This window comes from Triturus cristatus, chromosome 4_1 (genome assembly GCF_964204655.1).
Source record: "Triturus cristatus chromosome 4_1, aTriCri1.1, whole genome shotgun sequence".
Classification (NCBI taxonomy): Eukaryota; Metazoa; Chordata; class Amphibia; order Caudata; family Salamandridae; genus Triturus; species Triturus cristatus.
The window spans coordinates 729,421,933-729,434,669 of NC_140585.1; the positions used below are offsets into that span (position 1 = coordinate 729,421,933).

Below are 12,737 nucleotides of genomic sequence, written 5' to 3' on the forward strand. Positions count from 1 at the left end.
CGCGGTTGCGAAAATGTAAGAATTTCGCCAGTAACGGTCTGGGGGGTGCTGCTGGTGGTGGTTTGCGAGCTGGTACTCTGTGGGCCCGTTCGATGAATAACGCCATCCTGTCCACTGCCGGGGTGAACGACTTCACCCACGTTTCCACGTATCCCAGCGGGTCCATACCTTCAATCCCCTCAGGAAGGCCCAGCACGCGGATGTTGCAGCGACGTGAGCGCCCTTCCAAGTCATTCGTACGTTCCTCTATTGTGGACAGGTGGGTCAGGACATCTTGCAAAGTCGTTTGATGCATTTTGACAGTGTGTTGCAACGCAGCAAGATCCTTCTCCACCTCTTTCACTTTATCGGCGAGTTTACGGTGCTCGTCCCGTATGAGATTAATATCCGTCGTGCGGGTGCCCAAGCGCTTTTCCACAGAAATTCGAGTGTTCGATGGCTAACAGTACTTGGTCCAGTTTATCTGAAATTGAGGGATCGGTCTGTGGCGCAGCAAATACAGTCCCAGTCTTGGCCTTAGGCATGTTTTCGGGGGCTGTCTCGGGCACTGTGGTGTGTTGGGACGCCCTTGGTTTCCCCATTGTGGTGACCGTGAGAGTCTGTGACGCTGCGTTTGCCTTGAGGCGTGTGGCCTGTAGCGGAGGTGTTTCGGTTATGGGCCAGGAGAACCAACAAGTCTAACCGATCAGAGGTAGAGCGGTGCCAGGTCAGTTGGACTATGGGAGAAGGGGAGCCCCTGCTCCAGCTGTCAACGAGTCCTTTACGTCACTCGTGGTTAGAAGGACACGTGGGACCACAGGCGGCGATCCCAATGTCGAGGATGTTGCTGGGGTCCGCGAGAAAGTGAAGAGCCATCCCCACGATGCTCCCTTGGCAAGGCGTATGGAATATGGTAGGAGCGACTATGGATTTGGCGTCTCCATGCCAGGGTCAGGCAACGTCCATTTTAGGTGCACCTGGGACACTCCATATTGGGAAGGGGGAGGAGGGTGGGGGACCCTCCGCTGTAATGGTCCCACCTGAAGAATCCGATGGCTCATCTGGAGACTGTGGGCTCAGAGCCCTCACGAAGGTTCCCAGCGTGTGGTCTTAATTGTGTTGTCTCACCGGGAGCACAGGCGCCATCTTTGGTCCAGGCATTATAACATCAGGGATATACCTGCGCTCAGTGGTTGAGGGAGAGGGCCTGCCCCACCCTGTTGTGGCAGGTAATTTGGTCTCTCACCGCAATCCCTAAGGTAGTGGGGGCCACTGGGCCTTCGGTCCAGCATCCCCGGCGATCACGGGGCCCAGCCGCCATTTTTGTTTCAGATATCGCCGAGAGGCTCTCCCTGCTTCGTGGGTTCGCGGGCGTCTTCATTGGGGGCCCGCACCGCTTGTCTGCATTGGATTGAGCTAGCGGTGAGGACGGGGTGTGTCGCCGCTGGGGACGTCCGCTGTGAGCCGCTTCGTTCTCTGCAAGCAACGAACAACGGGCGGGATCTTGCTTTCAACAGCCCTGGTCTCGTGTTTCGTTTTCCGCCGTCCGCAGCCCAAATCTTCTCCGATGCCGGCTTTTGAGAAGAGCTCTGGAAGCTGTGCATCTTCCGACGTCTGTCTGATCCGTTGCCATCCGAATCGGCGCTGGGAAACGGACGGCTTGCTGGCCCGATCGCAGAGCCTCAGCAAAGCCCATCTACCTTCATAGCCAGCTTGGCCACGCCCCCCTGTTGAGCATAAAGCTTGTAGTAATATTCTGCGAAAGCCACTACAATTACAGATGTCTGGTGGCCAACCTGACCGGAGGGATCCTGTAACGCCGGAACCACTCTGAACATCAGATCTCCAGTGGGCAGTCAGTAATATCCCATCCTTGTTCCTGCATTTGTAGACTCCTCTGGGCTTTACCAGCCAACAATGACAGGCATCGTCTAAGGTCACCTGTCTGAGGGAAGTAAGAGTCGGCAACAACCGTCTATTGGAGTATTCCAAGTCGTACCCCTTGGTTTCCTGCTCCAGGCAGACAATTTGGTTTTCGGGGATAGAGGGGAGCTGTTTGCTCCTCTCTTGCAATCTGATGTATTATTTATCCATGCCTCCAATAGTAACCTTGCTTGACTTCCAAAGCGTGATGTCTGATGTAACCAAGCCTACGTTTTTTACAAAGTATGCTTCATTCTCGGTAGATATAAAGTCCTCGTACTGGGGGAGGGAGTCCATGAGATGCCAAGCATTGAGGGCCCAGATGTGTTTCAGACCCGTCTTCAGAGGGTCAAAAAGAAGGGAGACAGGGGAGTGATCGGAGATGCTTGGGTGAATATCAGGTGCTCGCACCAGAAGGGAGTTGGACAGGGGGGAGAGGAAGACTAAGAAGACGACGACGACGAAGAAGACGAAGACGAAGACGAAGACGAAGACGAAGACGAAGACGACGACGAAGACGAAGAAGACGACGACGAAGATGAAGAAGACGACGACGAAGATGAAGAAGACGACGACGACGACGACGATGAAGAAGACGACGAAGAGAGACAGACAGACAGACAGACAAACAGACAGTGTGTGTGTGCACCTTGGCCCTGGGGTGCCACACCTTTCAGATATTGCATAGCCCCAATGATTACATCCAGTCCCGTAGGTATTGGTTCTGGGGCAATTATTATGATGCTAAGACTGAGGGCCTGCATGGCTGTCTCAATCGTCTTGAGGGCGGAGGAGGCGAGGTGTGGTGGAACATAGATACTAAAGAAATTATATTGGCGCCCCTCCAGCAGTCCCTTAATTACTACAAAGTGGCCATGAGTGTCCGTGGTGTGTCAGTGAGGTCACTTTCTGTGGGAAGAAAGTGTGAATAAGTATGGCCACTTCTCTAGAGCCCCTGATGTTCCTAGAGTGATAGACTCTGTTGTATCCACATTGGGGGAGGAAGGGCCAGGCCATACCGAACAGGTGTTTTTTTTGTTGAGAATAAGGTTCATGGTTCGGGTGCATTTGGCATATCATAGTACTGTAGTATGCTTAATTTGGTCAAAGAGCCTGCTGACATTCCAAGACATGTTAGTTATTTTCTATGTCAGATAGACCAGGGGGATCCAATTGTGGTTCATGGCCGGACAGTCAGTAGGACTAGGAGGGTCAGCGGGTGCGTCTCCCCCCTCCAAGTATGACTGAGTGTGTATCACGTGTTATGTTGATTGGAGCTGGCTGGAATAGAGTAAACTGAACATCTGTGAAACAGAGAAAACCCCTCCAACAAACCCCCTCTCCCCTAACTTCGACTTCTCCCTCCTCACACTTCCACCCCAGAAGTATCTATCGCCATAATCGTGATTTTAAACCCAACCTTGAATCTATCAAATGAAAAGGAAAACCATAAGAAATGGACCTCCTCCTGTACCAAGGATTATAAACCAAACAGCCGCACAAAGCTATATCAAAGAACAGGGAATGGCAAAGTACCCAGTCAGTCAAGGGGACTATTGTCTGCGATACCTTCCGAGCAAGAAGAGCCCATGGAGAGATGTCTGTCTGGTGTGATCATCCTCTAGGGCCTCATTTCCCATAGGCTGAATCTCTGGGAGCCAGAGTGCTGCCGCTTCCCCCGCAGGATCTGGTCTGTTGCCGGAGTGTCTAGTCACCGATGATGCGCGGGTGCTGGGTAGGTCGGGCCTCTGATTTCTACCCTCAGTTCTGTAAGCCTATCAGATATTTCTTCTTCACCACCCAGTCCCATGCAGTCTCTGAATTGCCAAAGAAGTATGAGCAATGGCAGCCGGTGCACCAGCAAGCAATGTGCTCACTCATGAACCACTGGGAGAGACAGCCCGCCATACAGATGTCCGCAACTGCTGCTCCAGGATTCAATGTCCTTTAAGTAGCCCACGAAGCAAAAGTTATTCAGCCACGATTTAATTTTGGCATCTTCTGCCAGACTTTTACAGTGTTACTGCTGGGACGGAACCTTGTTACTGTGGTTTTCAAGAACGTTACCTTGTCCTCCAGCATTGAGAGCAAATTATTTGCTACCTCACCCTTTCAGCCACCCTATGGTGGTCCTGGCGTATGAGTGACACATCTGCCTTCACGTCCCCTATTCTGGATTCTGCCGCTGACTGGGAGGACTGGATGGCCGGCAGATTGGTTGCTAGGTCCTCAGACTCTTAGTGGTGCTGCAATGGTGAGATGTTCTTGGCAGGGTGAGACTATTGGTGTTGTTGCCCGAATATGAATTTACCTTGCAAAAACAAAACACAAGAGGCGTTTGGCAAAACAGGAACCGTTGGTTTAATAAAATGCTATGGGCGAGAGTAGAGTTACAAAAGAGTGACTGAGGAGACTCTCAAAGTACAATCAATCTGAGCAAGATTTTATAAATTTCTCTGGGTATTATAAAATGTTTCTGTCGATCCTTTTTTGGAAAAGAATATGGGCCTGGGCTTTGGGGTCCTAAATAAGGCCCTGATAACAAATGCAGATGGGCCTCAATCTAGCATGGACACAATAGGGGCCAGTGGGTAGCGTGTCCAGATGTCAATGAGAGGTGTGTGATCACTGCGTGTACTAGGTCCTGACTGTCTGTTTATTGCTAACTTCGCCTGGCATCTGACCTTATGGGAACGCACGCACCCCACTAGCCATGCAGTCTTTATTGGAGCCAATCTCCTAGTACCATTGTGGTGTTGCTGCACCTATCATAGTGATCAATCGGAGTTTCCTGTTCGCACGTTTCTCTGCCGGCTGCGTGCCACCCCACCTGTGACCTTTCAATCAGTAACCTCAGGCCTAGCCCTCAGAGCCTGCCTGACCACGTATTTCTGAGTCGCGGTTGATGAGTTCATACCAGGTGAATTTGAAATTAGAGATGCGATTTTATGCTTACATATGAACATATCATTATTAACACGGGCATCCACTTTTTCAATATTAACAGTGTCTAGGCCAGGATTGTGTATTCATCCATTTTGGCCTGGTGCCCTTTTCTTGCCCCTTGTTTGCCTGTTGCTCCACAGATACAGAGATCTGCGCCCTGCCTCAGTCCAAATTAAGGGAGCCACACAGTCACATGGGGCCCCCTCCACACACATCTTATTGTGGCCTACCTGGCCACACCCTCCAAGGGGACGTCACCCCCGGCCTGCTGACCACCTGCTGAGCGTCTGACAAGGGCCCACACCGGTATCCTCTGGTTGAATAGGGGGGCCTCCTCCCCTTAGTGATGGTCAGCAGCTGGTGTTCGCTTTGGCTGACTGATTCGGTCTTGCCAAGGAGGTCGGCGTCCCTGGCCCCACCCAGCGTTAATTTCTTCAATCCCACTGCCCTGAGCCCGCTTGCCCACCATTGAATGCTTACGGCGGCGCGCAACACGAGCAGCTGGGTGTGCCTGGTGGTGCTGCCTAGTCCCTCTATGTGAGTCTCAATCCTCGCCATTGAGCATGTCTTGGATGTCCAGACATCCCAGGCCAATGAGTAGGATAGAGGAGCCCCCTCTCTTGGAGTCAGGAGGGATGAACCCCCCCCCCCCCCCTCCCTCCAGGAAGATTGTTTAGTGTGGCTAATGGTGGCAGATGGGGAGGAAGTCACAGAGCACTCAGAGTGTGACTGTTATGTTGGGCTGCCTGGCCATGCCCCAGTGAAATGAACTTTTAAGCATTCACTACATTTTCACAGCATGTTACTGCACCTTAACCCAGATTCAGTACCAAGATTACCAATGGAGGATCAAAGAGACTGCCCACACATAGAGCTTCCCATTTGGCAACATTGTGTAATTCTGGGGAACTCCATCGCCTTAGTTTTCTAGTTTGTCATAACTGAGCATATACCAAATGCTATATCAATTACTAGAAATGTACATTGTACATACAGAGTAACTCTGCAAGGTCTGACCAGAGTTAAAATGTTACAGGCCTGATTCTAAACACTATTGACAAGTGCAAGTTTGGCTTACATCTGCAAACTTTAGTTTGCACTTATAAAAGGATTTTCATGTGAGCAAAGCTACTCACAAAGGCCTAAATATCTTAAGAGTCTGCACACAACCACAAACCTACTAATTTATGGAAGTTAGATATAAGAGTTAAACATATGCTAATTCAATCATGTTTAAAGGGAAAGCATATGCACTTTACTAATGGTTAGGAGGGGTAAAGTGCACAGGGTTCTAAAGCCAGCGGAAATATAGGGTCGAGCATAAGGCGATAAATTTGAATTTATAGCAGAAAGGAGGAGGCATTCCTACAATGACCCTCTCAAGAGGGACTATCGGTCTTAAAGGATTAATACAAAGCTTCTGCCTCTATCGATAGACTTTCAAATGTCAAGCTTTGACGCTTTCTGCCATGTGTACTGGTAATAAATGCACTGCTGTTACGGCTAATCCACCAAGAACCTTTACTGGCCGCATGTGGAGCAGGCTTTGAAGAAAGACTTTTTCTGCTTGGGAGGAGCATTAGACATGATAAAGCAAAATTCTCCTCTGGCCCATACCCACACCCAGTACCAAATCACTGCAAGTTAGAAGTCAAAGCGGAGCCTGGTCCAAGCTATCCAGGAGAGGGTAAATGAGTTTTGAACAAGCAGGCAACGATGAGTCAGGGGACTCCCTCAGAGTCAATTTGCAGTTACAATATAAGCTAGTGTGGGGAGTGGAGCGCTCACCACATTCACCTCACTAGCTATTTAGGCTGTTACCAGTAATGTTATTGCGATACCTAAGGTAACAGCATGTTGATAGGTTTTATTGTTAAGTCCGGATACCAAGGATTCCCAGCCTAACGATGGGAAGACATTCAGGTTTGCTAATCTATTGAAAGACCCAAAGCAGGAGAAAATGGAGCACGCCCAATTCACATACGAACAGTACAAACAGCAGAGTAACTTGGGTTAAGCAAAGTTTTGTGAAGAAAGGGGCTGATGCTTTAATAACATTATTAAACCGTGCTGAAATGGAAGCAGCCAAACAGAAGCAGACACAATCGGCGTTCTGAAAGGGTCTATTTACACCCAATACACACAATGCTGTGTGCTTTCACTAGCTGCTGAAAACATTGTTACTCTGAAGTAACTGCCACAAGTAAATTCTACAGTCCCTTAGTTAACTAAGATTTTATATTTTAAGCCCATCAATGGAGGTGCTTTTGTTATTCCCAAAACATGTCATGGGTGTTTCAGCGGGTTAAAAAAAAAACACAAGGACAAACTTGCTCTTCAAAGTTCTTGTGACAGGTATCCACCCATGCCCCTTCCTTTTTCTAATAAAAAAACTCTGAAAAAAAAAGTCCAGTTTATGCCGCAGCTGGGATTATCAGGGCAGTATTGGCTCAGGACACCCGAGGCAGAGGTACGTGAGTAAAGTAACAAGGGTAGATCTAAAGGGCTGAGAATCTAGATTGGCTTCCAATATGGCCATGGATCATGACACTTCTGGCTACGGTAATCCCATTTGAACATTTGCCATTCATACACTTAGAACACTCCCAGGCAGGAAAGAGTGACCAAAAAGAACAAAACAGACCCCTTATTGAGAGACACTGCAACAAGAGGATCTCCGAAATGACAAAGGACATATGCATCAGGTATAAATCTTATTTAAACAGCAAACAGGTTTCTACCTGGGCTTCTCGTAATTTAGCCGTTGTGCTTTGCTGGAGTGTCTGCTGCTCCTGGTGCTGCTGCCTTGCTTTATCTAACTGATGCTGTGTCTCTGTAGAACTTGCAATATTTTCCTTCAGCTTAAAAAAAAAGATTAAATACATTAAGATAGTGAACTTTCTTTTAAAACCGATCCTGCAAAATATCGGTCAATAAAAACTAACAATTGGAAATGCATACTTCTAATTGTATCTTCATTAGCATGACTTTTTTTTTTACAAAATCATTTTTATTGGCATTTTTGAAAAAGTACAGTACATTAGCATCAGTATAATTTAGAATGTATGTCATCAATTTAACTTCCTGTCATGAAATAGAATTACATCATATTGAGCGCCCCCTGAACGGTTCTAAATTGGTAATGTTGAGGTGGATCGATAGGTGAGGTGAATTCTGTATTCATGCAAGGTAGTTTGCGATCTGCACTGGAAGTCGGGCTTTGCTCTCATCGTCAGCCCTATGCTTAAAGTAGTGTTAAGTGCCAGCTAATGATGTAAACTGAAACAAACTAGGGAGACATAACTGGGATACACTGTCATATTACACCACTTGGTATGGGCCGCCTGATTACTGCATTATGCCTAGGTCTCGGACTATGCATGCGGGGGGTTCTGGAGTGTCGCATGAAGATTAATACGCATATCGCCCATGCTTCGCTGTCAGCCTTGACCCACCGAGCATCTATTCTACCTAAGGACTTCTTTAAGTTGCCGCGGGGATCACCTGTACCACAGGGGAGCGGATAGCCTGGGACTCTGGTGCATCTGATGGTTCCTGCACAAAGGAATGGAGTAACATAGACCAAGGCATAGATATAGGATGTTTCATCAGCATGACTGTTAGCATCCATGTTACAAAGTCCCCATCACAACACAGCACCCCAAATAACCAACAAGGTGAGAGACTGGTGTAAGCATGAAAAAAAGTTCCATCTCAATTTTATAAAGCGAGTGCAGCACGGAGGCAGCATGTTTGACATTTTTGACAAAGATGAGAAAATTCACGGTGGTAAATCTTTTTTAAAAGCTGCAACTTGCTGGAGCATGGCCAAGATGGCGGAGTGGTAGGACGCGTTCTCCTGTCTCTGCGCACCCACCGGACTGAGGTGGGCAATAACCCTGCGCCTAAAGTGGGCCCAGTAGCAGAAATTCCTGCCGACGACACTGCTGACATAAGTGGTCCCCCCTGGGAGGTCCAGTCCGGAGGCTCAGCACAACCGTGACGCCATAACGCGAGAGCGAATGCTGCGGCGGTGAAGAGACCAAGCCCGCACGCCTCTCGAGGCCTACTGCGAGAACCTGGCGGCCTGGGGCCGCGGAGCAGAGATCGAGGGGATTGACTGCTTGTGGCGAGGCTGCGAGTCTGTTTGGAGCGGCCTGGTCCGATGGCTGCCGCCTCCTGCGGTGCTTCCTGCGGTGTCTTTCTATGGCACGGGGAGAGTGTCCGGCCTGAGACGTGAAGCGGAGCCTACTGCAAGATTCTGAGCCAGCGGAGGCCTTGCACCTGCTTCAGAACACTCACAGCGACCTGCCTGGTGTTCGCGTGGAGGCTAGGGGCCGGGGAAGTCACGATGGAGGATGCCGGCGGGACCGGAGCTGTAAGTGCGGCGGCCTTGACGAGCAGCCGCAGAGAGTGGGCCCCAGGCGCCACGGAGACGGCCCAGATGCAGTTTGTGGCTGCATAGTCGTTCCCCCAATTGCTGCCCTTTGAGCGTCCGGTGGCCCGCCCTCCCCCCCCCCCCCCCCCCCCCCCGGCGTCAAGCCCAGGTCTTGACAGTGGAGAATTGAGAGGCACGGGCTGCCTGATAGAGACCCGGAGAGGACCCCCCCTCCTCTACAAAGCGGTGTGCACCGGTCACCACAGTTTCCTCTCAACGCAAGACTGATGGTCAGCCCCCAAACCACGGCATTACTGAACCACCTTCTTTCTCACAATTCTATAGGATATCATCAGACCAGATCTTAAACTTAATCTCCATTACTAAATCAAGATCTGCTACCGACCCCTGTCCACCTGCTATCCTAAAATCCATCGCCGAGCTCATCGCGCCTAGCCTCTCTAACATCTGCAATGCGATGGTTATGACCCACGGATCTGGAAAAAAACAATCATTAAACCTCTGTTAAAAAAACATAATCTTGACCCTAATGACACTAAGAATTATAGACCCATAGCCAGTTTGCCATTTCCTGTAAATATCTTCGAAAAGGTAATGAATATCCAATTATCTAAGTATATTGAAGATCACCACAGCGTCACAAAAATAGGTATCAGACACACAGCTAGAGCCCTGCTGACCTCTTTCTTAATAATTCGCACCCAATCAGTGAGTATCAGCACCTTCAACTCTTCTCAATTGGCCCTCACGTGTGGTGTAACGCAAGGATCATCATTAAGTCTGACACTATTTAACATCTATGTGTCAGACTTAGCCAAAGTCATCGAAGCACACGGGATGGGCCTCACATCCTACGCCGATGACACTCAACTGGTGCTGGCAGTCCATAATGATGGCAATAAAGTAGCAGCCAATTTCCAGAAAGGCATGTTGGCCATCAGTAGCTGATGGCCAACAACTGTGTAAAACTTAACTCTGAGAAAATAGAGGTTTTGATATTTGGTAAATCACTGCCAAATTGGTCTTCCTCTTGGTGGCCTTCTTCGCTGGGTCCCCTTCCTCTTCCAGTAACCAAGGTCAGAAATGTGGGCGTTATTATTGACGACAGACTGTCCTTTGTTACTCATGCCAACTCTGTGGTCTCATCTTCATTCCATAAATTGCGAATGATGAAAAAGCTCCTAACTTTTCGACCTCTCGGAGCTGGAAGGACACTAGTAAGCACTTTAGTTATGTCTACTTTTGACTATTGCAATGGTCTCCTCATTAATGCTCAGAGCAAAGTCCTCCATAAACTCCAAGTGGTTCAAAACTCAGCAGCCAGAATTCTATCAGAAACTCCTAAATATAAATTCATCTCACACATACTTCAACAGTATCACTGGCTTCCAGTAAAAAAATTGTATTAAGTTTAAAGCTCTTTGTATTGCATATAAAGCCTCCCTTAACTTTGGACCATTGTTTCTGAATAAGGCCCTAAATGCTTACATTCCTAATCTGGCCTTACGCTCTTCCACAGCAAATCTGCTAAGGGTCCCACGCACTAAGACAGCATCATGGGGTGACAAGCGATTCACTGTTGCCACAGTGAAGCTTTGGAACTCCCTCCCAATTCATATCAAAGCCAGCCAGTCCTTACTTGCTTTCAGAAAAATGACAAAAACATGGCTTTTTAACCAGTAGTCCATTTGTCGTCTGGTTCATGCTCGCTGTCCCCAGCGCCAAGACACCCAGGGGTATTTGGGTGATTATCAAATTGCATAAAATAAATACACCTCTCCAAATATAAACGCAGAGCCGCGGAGGGTGCGCTAGATATTGGAGAAGTCCCAGACTGAGCAACTAGCGTGGACAATTGACGTGTTGCTACAGAGAGCTGCCATCGGGGATCCGGACCTTGCCACAGGGCTTGCGAAGAGTCTGGCCTAGTGGCGTGAGGGTGTCGGCCCGGTGTGACGGTGTTTGACTCCGGATAGTGAGGACCCCGCCACTCCTATGCATCGAGCCACCCTGCCTGGGGACTAGAGAAAGCGGGAAGGGTACCCCCTGGCCGGGCGCACAGTGCTCCGCAGTTTCTGAGGGGAGAGGAAGTTTGCGGAGCCACCCCCCACAATGGCAACCGGCAGAACGAAGGACAGGTCGGTTAAAGATATCCTCCTGGGGGGCCCCAGTCTGAGAGCCCGCCCACCCAGGGGGGCCTGATGGCGGCTGAGGAGGAGGAAGACACAGAGCGTCCAGTGAGTTGCTCCTTCTTGGAATCCCTCTTCTACTCCCTATGTGAGGAGCTATCCACCATGAAGAGGGACCTCTCTGCAGACCTGAGAGAGGTGCAGAGGGACATAGACTCCTTGGGGGAAAGGGTCAGCTCCTTGGAGAATCAAGTCCGGCACCGCGGAGGAGCTCGAAAGCCTGCAGCAGGAGGTTATCCGATTGCAAGAGCATAACCTCGACCTTCAGGCATATACAGAAGATTTAGAAAACAGGTCTCGCCGCAACATCGTATCAGGGTCGGAGGACTCCAACATTGAAACCATGGTGGCACAAATGTTTCAAATGCTCCTAGGCGAGCCGGAGGGCTTCTCAGTTTGGCTAAAAACCAGACACACACACACACACAGAGACACACACACACAGAGACACACACACACAGAGACACACACACACACACAGACACACCCCCCCCCCCCCCCCCGGCAGACATCCTAACCTGCGTCCATGATTATCAGCTGCAGGAACGAATCTTATGAGCGGCCAGAGCCAATTCCACCTTCACATTCAGAGAGCAGAAACCCACTCTAGCAGGATCTAGTGGCTTCAACTCTATTGAAGAGGAAAACATTCTGACCCATCACTGCCCACCTCCGATCCATTGGAGTAACGTACTCTTGGGGCCACCCGTTTTGATTGATCTTCTTGCACAACGGCGAGCTACGCCAGCTCAGATCGGTTGCGAAGGCCAGCAGGCTCCTGGATATCGCAGATCCTACAGTGGAGGGGATGTCGCCAAGTGGGTAGACCAAGAACAAGAGGAGCGGCCACGGATGGACCCAGATCAAGGTCACACATAGCTCGATGAAATCCGACCCAGCCACCATTACTAAGGAGCGCCAGGCTGTTCTGGAGTCCCTCGCCGGGTGATAAAAAGACTGGACATGACCATCAGATAATTTCTTACATTAAACGACTCTCCAGACATAGCTATACATACACTTTGGGAAACAATGAAGGCTTACGTCTGGGGAGAATTGATAGCAATATCAGCAACTGCCAACAAAATCAGAAAGGAGAAACCTTACCAGCCAGGTGCAAGAAATGGAGCGCATTCATAAAAGAATGGGTGCCCCAAGGGTATGGCGACAGCCCGAGACAGCGCGACGACAGCTAGCTGGTATTGATCTAGACAGGGCGGAATACGCCGCGCTCAGATTGTGACATTCCTTCTATGTGGGGGGAGGCCGATGCTGGCACCTTCTGGCTAACAAACTCCGGG

General features: G+C 49.5%; 1 protein-coding gene across 2 annotated transcripts in view; it reads right to left on the reverse strand.

Annotated features, from left to right (window-relative positions):
• The window catches only part of EEA1 (early endosome antigen 1), a 603,471-nt gene that overhangs the window by 409,677 nt on the left and 181,057 nt on the right, over positions 1-12,737 (reverse strand). For both annotated transcript variants that reach the window (XM_085653202.1, XM_085653203.1), the window contains exon 13: positions 7,590-7,709. In XM_085653202.1, coding sequence (XP_085509328.1) covers positions 7,590-7,709 — 120 coding nt within the window. The remainder of the gene's footprint in view (positions 1-7,589; positions 7,710-12,737) is intronic.